General features: G+C 41.5%; 1 protein-coding gene across 1 annotated transcript in view; it reads right to left on the bottom strand.

Annotated features, from left to right (window-relative positions):
* Nucleotides 1-14,209, bottom strand: part of sdk2a (sidekick cell adhesion molecule 2a) — a gene marked incomplete at its 5' end in the record, with an annotated part of 91,970 nt that overhangs the window by 8,415 nt on the left and 69,346 nt on the right. Inside the window, 22 exons of the mRNA XM_083931009.1 lie at nt 269-406; nt 1,918-2,104; nt 2,224-2,339; nt 2,457-2,558; nt 2,973-3,029; nt 3,268-3,403; nt 3,959-4,029; nt 4,324-4,427; nt 4,559-4,760; nt 4,875-5,069; nt 5,253-5,351; nt 5,992-6,181; nt 6,386-6,501; nt 6,597-6,834; nt 8,326-8,476; nt 8,795-8,904; nt 9,052-9,173; nt 9,522-9,713; nt 9,831-9,929; nt 10,028-10,223; nt 10,433-10,548; nt 13,759-13,940. Coding sequence (XP_083787135.1) covers nt 269-406; nt 1,918-2,104; nt 2,224-2,339; nt 2,457-2,558; nt 2,973-3,029; nt 3,268-3,403; nt 3,959-4,029; nt 4,324-4,427; nt 4,559-4,760; nt 4,875-5,069; nt 5,253-5,351; nt 5,992-6,181; nt 6,386-6,501; nt 6,597-6,834; nt 8,326-8,476; nt 8,795-8,904; nt 9,052-9,173; nt 9,522-9,713; nt 9,831-9,929; nt 10,028-10,223; nt 10,433-10,548; nt 13,759-13,940 — 3,119 coding nt within the window. The remainder of the gene's footprint in view (nt 1-268; nt 407-1,917; nt 2,105-2,223; nt 2,340-2,456; nt 2,559-2,972; nt 3,030-3,267; nt 3,404-3,958; nt 4,030-4,323; nt 4,428-4,558; nt 4,761-4,874; nt 5,070-5,252; nt 5,352-5,991; nt 6,182-6,385; nt 6,502-6,596; nt 6,835-8,325; nt 8,477-8,794; nt 8,905-9,051; nt 9,174-9,521; nt 9,714-9,830; nt 9,930-10,027; nt 10,224-10,432; nt 10,549-13,758; nt 13,941-14,209) is intronic.

The raw sequence follows: 14,209 nt of genomic DNA, 5'->3' as shown, positions 1-14,209 counted from the left end.
GGTCCAGGCAACCACACTTAGCTACTTAATAGCCATGTTTTTTCAGTGAGAAAGGAAGCTTTGCAAAGTCTCACCAACATATTTTATCAGCCATGCTGTATATGTTACTGCAGCTACACTCACCTGTAACAAATTAGAGCATGAGCTTAAGCAGCAGGAGTTAAAAAGAATATGGTAACGAGGCAAAAGTTGTAAATCACAATCTGAGAAAGCCAGCTGAGGAATGTCAAGACATGGCAGTCATTAGGCTCCAGGCAGAGTTTCTCACCATCGACCGGAGTGCAGGGCTCATAAACCAGGCGGTAGCCTTCAATGATGCCGTTGGCCTGCTTGGGCTCTCCCCAGGACACGTTGACCGAAGTGGTGGTCAACTCACTGAAGTGGATGAAGCTGGGAGCACTTGGCGCTTTTGGTGAAGAAAAAGAGAAAAGAGGTGATAAAACAGTTACTTCAGTTACTATATGCCACTTTAGATGACAGTATTTGTAGATTCTCATTGATAAAAAATGTAATCCATGTTGAAACATGAACACACAAAAGAAAAATAAATAAATAAACTCATCATTTATTTAACAGTTTACAAGTTCAGCAATTTTAGTAGATTTGGGCCATTTGAGATTTGACGGAAATCAGGGAAAGGCAGTACTCATTGTCTGCAGCGGGCAATCTGATATAATCACAAAAGAAAAAAGCCTGTGTTTCAAAATTATATGAAACAGAAATATTATTAAAGTTAAAATGAGAACGGTTTCATTGTTCTTTATCAGAGCATGAATAATTAAATGTCGCATGTTGTACAGCTCAGATCAATGCAAAAAACAAAAAAAGATCCTATGACAGTTGAAACGGAAGTTGACATACGAGTGTGAAAAATCATTCTGTGACCTTAAGAGAGAGCTGTTTGTTTTGTTTTATTTCTATGTCTTATTTTACATTGCACTATTCTTTTAAGTTTGTGCTTATATATTTGCAAAAATATTTGACAGAGTAAGGATGAGAAAGTTCTGTGAAGTAAAAACAGAATGATTTTTGAAATAAACTATAAGTGTTGGGAAAAAGAAAAAGAGCTGTGAGAATTCTGTCCGCTGACCCAACCCAGATCAAGCTAAGTGTCAGGATTTCACCGCAATTCTGCAAAAAATTCACAAAAGCTTGTGTTGGCTCACTTCCCGGTACCCTGTGGTGCAGAGAGCCAAAATTCCTGCCTGTGTTTTTTAAGTTCTCAGCACTTTATACCCGTCGCCAATGTCACAACGTTCAAGGGGGTGGAAAAGACAGAATAAATGTGTACTGTAAACCATTTTTGTGCTGAAACCGCAGAGGAGGGACTCTGACTAGCTGGTAAACACAGACGTCTTTGTGCTTCTGCGTCCAAAAAACTAATCTACACGTGTCCCCCGCACTCTGTATTCATTGCTCCTCTGCTGTCATTAGGCGTCCACCCTCGTGGCTTGTACTGGATGAAGGGGCCAAGAAGACTCTAATCTCCAATGCTATATCTCACAGGACCACACTAAAGTCTTGACTGAAAATGTTCTATTTCTTGGTGAATAGAAAGAGTAGGTCTTATATGATTTGTCTTAAAGCTGCAGTACTTCAGTTCAAGTTTGTGTAACACAGTGACTTCAAAATGAAAGTATTGATCCTCTATTCCTTTGTAAGCATGTTTTGTTACTGTAGAGAGGCAGACCTTGAGACTCCACTCAAGCACTTGAGCACCCCATTAAATACTTAGAAGGAGTATCATTGTGCAGACGGCAGGGGGAGACAGATGGAGGAAAGACAGAGGGGTATGAAGAAATACAGAACTGTGAAAAACATGGTTTTGGCAGCAGATTTTTGCTGCGAAAAGGATGCCGCTGGTCTTGAACGATCACTGTAATCTCCTCAACCACATCCGGATTTACCCCAACCCACCTGCTTGCTGTGTGCGCCCTCTGGTGGGCAGGGAGCGGGGCCCATCCCCTGCAGCATTGAAGGCTGCCACACTGATCATGTAGGTGGTGTAGCCTGTCAGGTTTTTAAGCTTCACCCCAAGCTCCGGCAGGAACAGAGTACGCAGGCGCTCCGTCTCATTCTGGAGCTGAAACTCCCAGAAATAGATCTATAAACAGAATAAAAGATTTTACAATTTATCAATGAAGATATATAAATAAGAAAAGCATGATGTAATCTTGGCTCATTTGCAGTAACACTGAAAAAAAAGACAGGTATTATTGATACCTTGTAACCCTGTATGTCCCCATTCTGAGCATCCAGAGGAGGAGGGTCCCATGTGACATCTAGTTGTGTGGCTGTTGAGGACTGGACCACCACATTTTGGGGAGGGGATGTTGGTACTAGAATGGAGCAGAGTGTAGCTAATGATATCTTTTTAAAGTTTCACACCTTTAACATTTCAGAAATAAGGATTTAGTAAGTAGCACACATGCTGCACAATGAGAAAAGGAACATACCCGCCTCTCCAACAAACACTTCCTGTGGTGCACTGCTGGGACCCTCCCCCACAGCATTATACACACTGAGACGAATCTCGTAGCGTTTGTGTTTACTCAAATCTACAAGGAGAGAGCAAGGCAGCATTATAATAAAACAGTTAAGATAAAAGAGCAAAAAAAGAAGTTACTCCAGAGAGAGAACTAGTGATGCCCGTGGCAAGACAACATCACAAATTGAACAAAACGACAGAGGGGTAGAATTGTATAGTAAAGTGATGAAAAGATCGGGTTGTTGTGGGGACACAGGGAAGATTTGTCAGCGATTAAAAAGAAGTAAAGAACACTCATGTCAGGGCAGCTCAGAGAGATACACATTCGTAAGAATCTGAGACGGCCGGCAAGCGGATACGGTTGAGTGGAGGATGTTGCAAACCACAGTTACTGTACATTATTATACAAATGGCATATTTTCATGCAACAGATGACATGCAACCAGATGGAGAGTGATGGAAGAGGGACAGATGAGACACTTACTATCAAGTTCATATTGGGTGAGTGAAGATTCACTCAAGTTCCTGATGCTGTAAGGAGCTGGAGTTTGGATAGAGGATGGGCAGGGTTGGGAAACAAGGGTAGATCAAAAGATTGGGAAAGAGTGGCAATATTATCTGGTGTATCTGTCTACATACCAAAACACACCACAGGCCTTACTGATACCATCCGAATAAAATTTAATGGAAAAGTAAGTACATTTAGGATAACAGATAGCTACAATTTCTGCATATAATAACCAGAAGTAGATGGGTAATCAGTGCAAAAGTAAACTCACCAGTGAGATCAGCCCAGTTGGCAGAGGGACTGTTAACTGTGCGGACAGTGAAGCTGCGTATCCTGTCATAGTGTAACTCCCGATACCTGACCCTGAACCCCAACAGGACTCCATTTATGTGATCCTCAGAGGGAGGCTACAAAGAGAAGATGTTTACTTGAAAGGGGACATATCAAGCTTTTTTATGCTACTGTTATGCTACTAGAACATGTTTACATGCTTTGATGTTCAAAAAACATTATTATTTTCATACTGTTTGTCTGAATAGACATGTATTCACCCTCTATCTGTAACGCTCACGTTTAGCAACTGTCTCTCTCCTTAAGCCACTCTCCTTAAAAAAGCCCAGTCTGCCCTGATTGGTCAGACTGCTCCAGGCATCTCTGCACTGTTATTGCAGCCGGGGAAGGATTGTAACGCCACTGTAGCGGCATTTTCAAACTAATATATAGTTGTGACAAGTTCTGATGATTCCTTTAAAAGGCACAGTTTCTGAATACAGGCTGTGTGCATTTCTCTGTGGACTGTGCGTTTTGATACGTTCACAGTATTTATATAGTATCCTGACCTGCTTTATAATCAAAAGAGACATGGGAATCTCACTTTTTATAACATGGGACCTTGAATGCCCAATACTTCATTCTTCCATTCATAACACATTGCCAAGTAATTAAAATAAACCGCAGCCTACCTTCCAACGGACCAGTACAGACGTGGTGGTGTGAGGTGTAACCGACAGAATTGTTGGGGCTTTGTCTGGGGCTGGAGAAGATAAAGGACACGAAAGGGAATTATGGTGTTAGCAAACCAACACAGCTGAGCAGAGAGATATATAATTCAAACAGTCTGCTAGGGAACAGCTGGAGAGTAAACACGCACTGTTGACATAAAGCATTCGCTGTGAAAATCCAAAGTCAAAACACTGATTTAAAGGCATGTTCATACAACTACAAAAGTGTTCATGTACAGCTGCACAGAACATCAATGAATAATGACTGTGTGCTGCCAGGTAATATTCATGGTCCATTTCTAATCATTACAATCGCAAGATCTTACCATCCTGTAGTGTAGTGATGGCCTCACTCTTCTGGCTGTATTCACTGTCTCCAATGTCATTGGTGGCTTTTATACGGAATTGGTATGAAGTGAAAGGCTTTAACCTATAAACAAAGAGAAAAAGACTGCAATGTCTACATCATGTACAGCTTGATCTGCCCTACTAATTCGATTTTCTGACTGAACAAAAAAACTTGTGACGATGAAGTGCAATAATAGCGGAATTTCCCATTACCTGTCCACTATGTAGGAGTTTGTCTCGTGGCTGACTGATGCAGAGTGGACAGTCCAGTTGCTGTCCGGCAGCTCTCTGTACTGAACCGTGTAGTAACGAACTGGGGACAGGCCGTCGCTGCCTGGTTCCCATGACAACAGCACCCTGCGAGCCTGAACTTCCTCTTGAGGCACTACGGGACGGCTCGTGGGTTGGGGCCGGTCTACACACACACACACACACACACGCAAACGCAAACGCGCACACACACACACGGTCAGACTTAAACTTAATTTAAAGGTGAATTATTTAAATAAATGAGGCATTTTACCCTTACCTCTCTTTTCTGTTGTGACCACTAAAGCCTCAGCGGCCTCCCCCCAACCCTTTCTTGTCTGGGCGGTGAGGCGGTATACATAAACCATTTCTGGTTTCAGCCCAGTTGCTGTGTACTGTCGTGCGCTGGGGCTCAGTACGTCTACAGTGGCAGCATTGCTGTTTGAAGAGTTTCTTCTGTACGTGATCTGATAGGCTAATAGGACAAATGCATATCAATATAAAGTCACGCAAAAAGAAAAAGTTGAGCAAAGAACAATTTCGCTGCACAGCAAGGGGCATTTCTTATTCATTTTTTTGGACCAGCACAAAATCTAAATATGTTGTCTTATGAAAATAGATAAAGTCATAGGTGGAAGTCTGTATATTGCAAACTCACCCAGGATAATACCATTGGGCTGTGCAGGAGGTTGCCAGATGAGCCTGACTGAGGTGGTTCTGACTTCTGGGAAGAGGATGCCGACTGGGGGGCCTGGTACTACCACACAAAAGAACCCCAAAATGACAGGTAAGTACGGAAGCTGAGAATGGGCGTCATTGCAAAAATAAAATAAAAATTGAATGCCGTTATCTCCAGTTAATTTAGTTTTCTCCAGAAATGGAGCTTTGCTATCTCGAGATAATAAGATAAATGAAATACTGTTTTCTCATATTACTTTCAATGTTTATCAGGGATCAAAAGTTCAGACATCCCAGATTCAGTTGATGTTGACAGACGAGGTGAAGTTAGCGGCGTTTTTTTGTTTTGTTGCGATAACGATTTAACTTAATCATTAACTCATTATCACAAGAAAGCAGCATTAAAAAAATAACCATGCACGGCTGGTTCCAGCTCCCGTATGTAAGAATATTAGATGTGACATAAATACACTGACAAAAAATGGACCAGGGAAATACATCCATCTTTAAACAAGATGAAAAAATTATTTCTACAACATGTTTCTTTATACAATAAGCCAAAACAATTGAATTATTTACTGAAAAAGAGTAAGAAAAGTCTTGATAAATTGTGAAAATTAGTGAAATTATCTCAGTAGAGTGACATTGTATTTGATTAGATATCAATGCAATTTCAAAGATAACACAATCAAATAAGCTGGTAAAAATGATTTTCTTACCATCATCCAGGGTCCTCTCTAAAATGGACGGCGAACTGCTCCTTCCGTCTCCTATACGCGTAAACGCTAGGACCTGGATCTCATACAGAACGTACTTGCCCAGACCACTCAGCTGGACAGTGTGGGTGGTGTTGCCTTCCACTGCCCAGAAGTTAGGAGCTGTATCTGAATCCTTTTCCTTATACACAACCTGAAATATGCAGGGAATGTCATGCAGTTAGATGGATTTTCAGGTGATGAGAGAATAAGTAACAGGAACATGTTTTTTATACCTTTTTTTTAAAAGTCAATTCACAAACTGCTAAATATTGACGATCCTATGACATATTATTCTGAATGAGAGATCCTTCTAAGATGAATGGTTTGAGCTGGGGGTTGACTGTTCACTTCTGACCTTGTAACCCAAGATAAGTCCATTACGGTCCGGCTCTGGGACTTCCCCCCACCGCACCAAGATGCTGCTCGAGGTGGTGGCGAAGGCTGACACGTTTGTGGGGCCGCTGGAGGGAACTACAGTAAAAGGGTAAAGGACAGAGCTTAGCACACTTCTAAGGCCACCAGCGAGCATGTGTTTTGCATGTGAATGCGTATGTTTCCTTCCTCACCAGACTCCCTGGTCCTGCCATGGACTGGCTGGCTCCAGGGTCCAGAGCCGATACCATTGATGGCCTGGACTCTGACCTCATACTCCATCCACTCTTCCAGGTCCTCAATAGTGAACTCCCTCTCCAGCCGGTCCATAATGACATGGGAGAGAACCCCGCCTTTGGACCCCGCTTTAGAGTATTGGACCCGGTAGCCAACGAGATCTGGATTCCCATTGTACTCCCACTCTGGAAGAGGCTAGGAGGATTTTCTTTATATTATTTTTTTATTCCTCCAGTTCAAGCAGGATCAATATAAATGACATCATAACTGAGTGCATAATGAAGCAATAAGCCATGAGAGGCCATACTTCACAGTGATTTTACAACAGCTAAGAGGCGTTGTCAAGAATGATGAGAAGCAATATGGGAAGAGAAGTAAAACCCACTCAGCGCCTAGCCCTGCACTTAGTGGTTTTAATAAAATGTGGTAATACTCCATTGTCTTAAAATAAAACCGCCTTCACTAAATTTGTTGAATCAATAATATAACCATAACATGTAGTAGGCAATATAGTTAGACATAGGTACAGATTTGTGCAATTTATTAATATTAAAATTAATTGCTGTGCAAAAGTGCATTTTAAGGGTTTCAGATCACTCTAAAAGTCATTCAAGCAGTATGAATCTAAAACTAGACCATCCTGTTTTCTATGCAGTATATACTACACTGACACATTTAATTATGAGTATGACAAGTGAATGTAAGTATGTGCTGTGCTTATTTCTATGAAAGTGCAAGTGTTCTTGAAATTAATGTGGCCTTGATTAAGACCTCCACTGGACCACAAACCTTTACTACACAGCTTTTGAAAATGGTTGCAGTCATTGAGCTTTGTCATTCATTTGAAGAGGCATATCACACAACTGACACCCATCTGCTTTTTAAATCCAGGTGACATGCATTCTTTATAATCCCACAGGAGCTTCAGGAGTATCTCGCCTCCGTCTCTCACTCACTGGCACTGCTCAGGCACTGGCATAGTGATGATAATGAACAGATGTTGCATTGGCTAAATGATGACACAGGAAGTAGCAATAATCAGAGTACATGCAGCTTTCCAAAAACATTCTCCGTGCCATCACCTGTATTTATCACATCACCACCATAACAGTACAAGTACACATTTATAGAAGAAAGAACATTCACAGCACGATACAGGCAGCCTTTCATAAATAAACAAACAAACAAACAAAAAACAGTACACTGACACACAATAAAGTGTGCCAACTTTTAAACTAACTTTATTAGGACAAGAGGAATGCTTGTAAGTCAGCTGAATTGAAGCCAACTCTTAGAGAAAATCATTCAATCATTTAATGTCACGTTTTAATATATGTGAAATTGTTTTTTGTATGTGGGATTTAGATGGGCAAAATGAAATTGCCTAAATCTGATTTGATATAGCTTATCTTATCATTGTTCTATCCAATTAATACCCCAAAGGCATTCTGCCAATTCAGTTCCAACATGGTTTTCCACCAATGCCGGGGAAAAAAAAGAGAGGAAAAAAGCAATTTCAAGTAGCTTATGTGCATGCAAAGGCAAACCTAATTCAGGCTAGTCTGAATAGGAACAACCCAGGCCGTGGTATCTAATTCTAATAATAATCTTGTAGTATCTAAATCTAATAATGATCTAATAAAACTCCTTACACACAAAGTGTGTGAAAGGGGTTGTGACACTTACCATCCAACGGAGCCACAGACTGGTCTCACTGGCTGTGCGCAGGGTGACATTGGCAGGGGAGATGTCCGGAGGGGCCTGCAGGGTCTCGATCTTCCTGGAGGGCTGACTGGGAGGACTGGTGCCCACAATGTTTACCTGACGCATTCGGAACCTGGGGCAAACGAAACCAGCCGATGGTGGATAAATAATTTAAAAGGTAGGTGTTTAATCATGATATGCTGGCGATATGGAAAAGGGATAAGATTGGATTCATTAAGATTGGATTAGATTAACTTTTAAAAATGCTCAAAATGAAGGTGAGGTATTGGAGTAGCAGATAAAATGATCTATTTATGTATAGAAAGGAAAAAGTTCCAACAAAGTAAATTAAACATTTTCATAATCTACTTTTTTTAGAATTTTTTAAGAATTATGTGATCTTTAACTACAAACAGCACATGTTTAAATGTGTGTGTGTTCCTGTGCTCACCTGTAGAAAGTATAGGGGTTCAGGTCCAGGACCTCCAGTGATCTAGCATCCGGTTCATTAGCCAGCTGATGAACCATCAGCCACTCTTCATTCTCTCCTATTATGCCAATCTAAAATGCACAGAGGAGGGATTGATATCAGCAGCTGAACAAATTAACCTAATTAACTGCTATCTTAAAACTTGTGCACCGATATTAAGACATCAAAGAACTTGTTAAAAAAATATCTCATTATGTTAAAATAGATACGGAGCATACCTGGGCTTCAACGTGCCAACGGGAAATGGATGTCTTGCCATCATAACCAGGTTTGAACTGCAGGGTGACAGATCGTGGGCCGATGTTGGAGATGGCTAAATTGGTTGGAGGACCAGGCAACTCTGTGGAGTTGAGTAGAAATCTGTTGCTCAGTCTGTGGGAACATGGCTTTGGTACCTAAGGGTGGATGGTTTAAGTCCTGCTCGGACTAAAGTATGTCCTGTGGACTGGAGCAGTGCCAGTTTGCCTTATGGGCACTGTTGAGGTGACCTTGAGCAAGGCACCAGACCCCCAGCTGCTTGAAGCACTGACTATTTATCAACGTCTCCATAAATGAATGGGTATGGGTCTGGGTTTGGGTGTGTGCATGTGCGTATCTTGGGCCTATGTGGGTTGTGAGGGATAAATAAAAGTGCATCTTCTTATACATTCTAAAGTCAAACTGTTCACCTATTCATTTGAACACTCACCTGGTGGTACACCAGAGGAAATAGTGGAGGCGGAGAGCTGGCCCTGGCCCTTAGCGGTCATTGCTGCTACCTGGATAGTGTAAGTGGTGAGGGCAGTGAGCCCTGTGACCTTGTACTCCTGAGTAAGGTTGGGCAAATAATGAGTCACTCGGGTATTGGTCCTGTTGAACTCCTCCCAGGAGATACGATAGCCTGGAAGAATTCCAAATAGTGTGAGGTAGTTTTAACAGTAAACACAGCTCAGTGACTCATAAATTGTGAGAAGCAGAGAAGACGTGTAAACATTACATAGTTATCTATAATGGTTACCTGTGAGAAGACCGTTTTTCTCTTGTGGCTCCTTCCAGCTGACTTTTAGTGAAGTGTCCAAGATGTCAGTGAAGCTAAGATGTCCCACAGCACCAGGGGCTGTAAAAATAATAAAACATGCAGTAAACAGACAGATCAACAGCCTGACATGTAATTAAGTGCAAATAGTATATAATATCCTTAATGGGAACACTTACTGTCCTCGTGGGTGCGTAACCGCTGCGGCGGGCTGCGCGGGCCGTCTCCAGGGGTAGTAAAGCACAACACCGACGTGTAGTATTCTGTGAACTTTTTTAGGCCAGAAATGTAACCAACATGAACACTGTCCTGGAAGTTGGGACGCACCGCCATCATGGTGACATCATTTGCACGAGTGAGTTCCCAAGCCAACAGCTGGAAATTATGTGATAAGGGACAGGGTTTCAACAAACACATTTTAGGCACACAACTGGTAACATCAAGATTTTCTTTTAAAGATTCAACAAAGTAAAAAGTCAGGTAGGAAATTAGCCTTTCAGACAGCCTACTGAGATTTTGCCCACAGATTGCTCCTCTAGCTCTGACCACTAGAGTGCACCAGTTGACAGAAAGGGGCTGCTCACCTTATATCCCTGGTTGATTCCATTGATAAACTGAGGGCTCGGGGCACTCCAGGTAAAACGCACCGTGGTGGAGTTTACAGCCTCGGCTTGTACATTTCCTGGTGGCACAGTGGGCACTGATCCAGAGGAGGGAGGAAAAAACATAGAAACAGAGAGGGAGTGAGATAGAGGAAGAGGGAGGATGGGGGAGAGAATGAGATGGAGGAAGGGGAAAAAAATTAAAATGTACAAGAGGCACTGTCAGACCGGCCTCATCTAGAGCGTGAGAATCGGGCTGAAGCTGGTTTTATTTTGGCTCATTTGGGGAGGTAAGAACACGCCAATCAAACCGGGTGTGAGAGCGGTTGCCTCAGGCGGCTTCCAGGTGAACCCTGCAGCAGTGTGTTTGAAGAGATCATGCGATTCTGATGTAACGGCGGAAAACAGTCAGGAAGTCACATATTAATGAGGCTGATTGGCCAGTATGGGTCCTCAGGTCCCTGGGCTATCCTCCATTCTCATTGAATGTAGCTAAATGCAAATAAAGATCTGCTCTTGAGCCTTTAACGGAGTGAGTGACAGAAACATCCAATTAAGAAAAGCTGAGCAATACAACATGAATGCCTTGTTCACTGTCGTTATTCCCTGACAGTGACTTGGATGATGAAATTGTTATATATTTATTTTTGTAGAGGGGGACATGGAAATTAAATACAAACCCTCCAGGTTTCAAAGTTTTTCTAATTAAACATAATGATGTTGTGTTTCTTTACAAATGCATAACATTTCTTTAGCAGCAGAAACATCAGACTCTGATTCAACCCAGCTCATTAATTAGTTGATTGATCAGGCATCACTCAGAGTATGCAGTCATTTCCAAGGTTTTAACGATACAGTGTAGTGTGCCAGGTAGAATCCATCATTTCTGAAGTATTTGAAGCATTTTTTTAATCATAGCAGAAAGGAACAGAAACAGACATAAATCGAAACACCCACAAACAAACACGCATACCTGCTCAGTGCTCATAATAAAAATGAACCAGAGAAAACAACAGCAGAATGTATAGGAATGTAAACAGTGGGAAAAGGCCAGAGAAAACAAACAAAAGAGACAGTAGTTAAAAGAGCCAAAGAAAAGTGTGCAGCACAATTATAATAACAACCCGGACAGAAACAATACATTTGTTTGTGTTTAAATGAGGTGTGTTTGGTACAGGTAAATAGTGTATTTTCAAGTGTATTTTTTGTCTTTGGCTGTATTTAAGACTAGCTCATGACAAAAACCTATAGAGACACATAAACTTAAACTTGAAAAATGTATAACAGACTCACATACAGCCTCATAGACACCTGTAAAACCTAATGAAGTCAAAATATCTGCTGATTCACACTCTCTATGGGCAGGGAGTGGAACAGAATAAGAAATGGAAAATCAGAATTTTCTTATGTGTGCTCTTGAGAATATTTAGTGAGTCTGGTGTAGAGGATCTCTGTCCATGCAGTGGATTTAACATGACATGGATTCAGAGATATGCGAATGTGTTAAGCCTTTCAAAGCTTTATATACAAGTTAAAGGAATTTAAAATCAAACTGGAAGCCATCCCAGCATATCTAAACCAAGAGAGGTATCCTCTTTCTAGTGTTCGTTAGAGTCTGCCAGCAGCATTTTGAACTCAGTGCGATCTTTGAATTGACTTTTTAGGAACGCTAGTGAAGAGAGCATTATTCAATCTTCTTGTAATGAAAACATGGATTAACCTTTGAACATGCTGATGTATTAGCTATAGCCTACTTTGGCTATCTTTATAGACAAAAAAGTCTTAGATTTGGTGCCAAAAGTAACATAAGCTTTGGCTGGTTTAAGTTTACACTGACAAATGGGACTTTCATTCTCTGAAGATTTTGAAAAGACAGGGGAGGCAAGGAACATAAGGTGGTGGAATCACAAGGCATGACAGAAATATGTAGCTGTATGATACCGGGGAAAGTTCACAATATGTGTTCTAATTATACTCAGCAGGTAGAGTGAGAGAATAAATCAACCGTGGCAGCTTGCGTTGGCACGGCGAAAGGTATGTCACTGGTCTAACGCACATCATCACCTGGTAGCCTATGTACAGAATCAATTAAATATGTGTTCAGAGAGGCTGGCTGACGGCTCGGTGGTCAATGAACATTTCTCTTTCTTTGAAACCGTACCAAAGCAGGTGATACGATCGAAATCTACCAGATGAAAGTGATCCAAACATAAAAGCTGAAGTAAAAACTTGGCTGGAAATTGAAAAGGAGGGTCTGATGAAACTATCGACTCTTGTCCTCACACAATTTGTTCTACTGTACTACAGAAATGAACTGCATATAACAACAGGCAAAAACAAGTAAGCATGACACGTACATGGTACATTCCTTGCTGCTGCAGTCTGTACTAAGTGCTGACTACTGAGACAGGATTTGAAGAACAACAACAACTGCTGTAGTCTTCTTAACAACATGTGTAAATTTCATGATTTCAAGGTTAGCAAAATATGTTTTTTAAATGCTAATGCTGTGGAGAAAACATGACTGCACTGCTTTCAATTCAATCATTGAAAACAGATGATTGGATTAACCATCAATCAAGTTTTATGCTGCAGGCTAAAAGATTAGCCAAGAGACTAACATGATGATGCTTCAGGTAATGAATGGAATTTGCAATTAAAGCCCCTTTTACACATGCACTGCAAACCTGAAATTATCTAGATATTATCCAGAGGGGCTGTTTGTGAGAACGCAAATGTCAGAATCATTTGGATTGGACATCAAACGGACTTTATTCGGCCAGCTCCCTGGTACAAAGTGTAATCTCTGATTGAGCATGTGTACGGAATCACAGAAAGCAAGTTGATGCATGTTGATGACCTTTCTATATGCTGCATGTGAATATGTGTTAAATCGGAAGCAAAAAAACACTTGAGAGTGAAGAAAAAGGGTTATTTACACAAACACAAACGAAAATGTCTAAATGGAGAGACAACGACATTCAGGGAACTTCAGTTGGTAAGGGCCAACTTTAAGGAGCAGCAAGGCTGTGGTGTAATCTGCTTCATGTCCCGCATCCTGCACACTCCACCCAGGCGCCACCACTTGCCTAATTATTTCCATTAAGTGAGAACGCGTCTGACACAGACAGTCTCCTGTTATCTGCTATATGTGTGAAAGGGCAACTTTGAACAAGGCACTGACCTGATTCTCAGAGCATTGTCCAGAGTTCATATGAGATAACAAGCAGCTTAAATAAAGTGTCTAGTACTTATAGAAACTAAGCTGCTGGAGTTATTCATATATAAAGCCTGTGTGTTGCCCTTACCTCCTTGCAGGGTCCATTCAGTGACTTTATGGCTGTACGTGCCCCGGCCAGCTCCATTATAGGCTGCCACCTCAATCTCATAGTTGGTCCAGATGATTAGGTCCTCCAGGAGCAGACTGGTCTGGTCTGGGTTGGTGATGTTTTTCATCTGGCAATCCACAGGAAGCCCAGATAGACAGTACCTGGCAGCAGAGGGAGTAATCAGGAAGAGGGAGAGAAAGAGAGACAGACAGCCAGACAGAGAGCAAGACAGACATAAATATAAATATATTAGAATGCAGAATCCCCGAAAAACAAGAGGGAGGGAGAGTGAAAATAGGGGAGAAGCCATGCAGAACCGTATTAAAATGGTTACAAAAAGATAAGTGACAAAAGATGAATAGAGGAGAAGGTATTTAATTGGCAGCAATTATTCTATTGCGGTGGTGAGCAGAAACGAAGTGAAATGGAG

The sequence above is a fragment of the Echiichthys vipera genome, assembly GCF_963691815.1.
Source record: "Echiichthys vipera genome assembly, chromosome: 17".
NCBI lineage: Eukaryota > Metazoa > Chordata > Actinopteri > Perciformes > Trachinidae > Echiichthys > Echiichthys vipera.
This window is presented reverse-complemented; position numbering and strand designations above follow the sequence as displayed.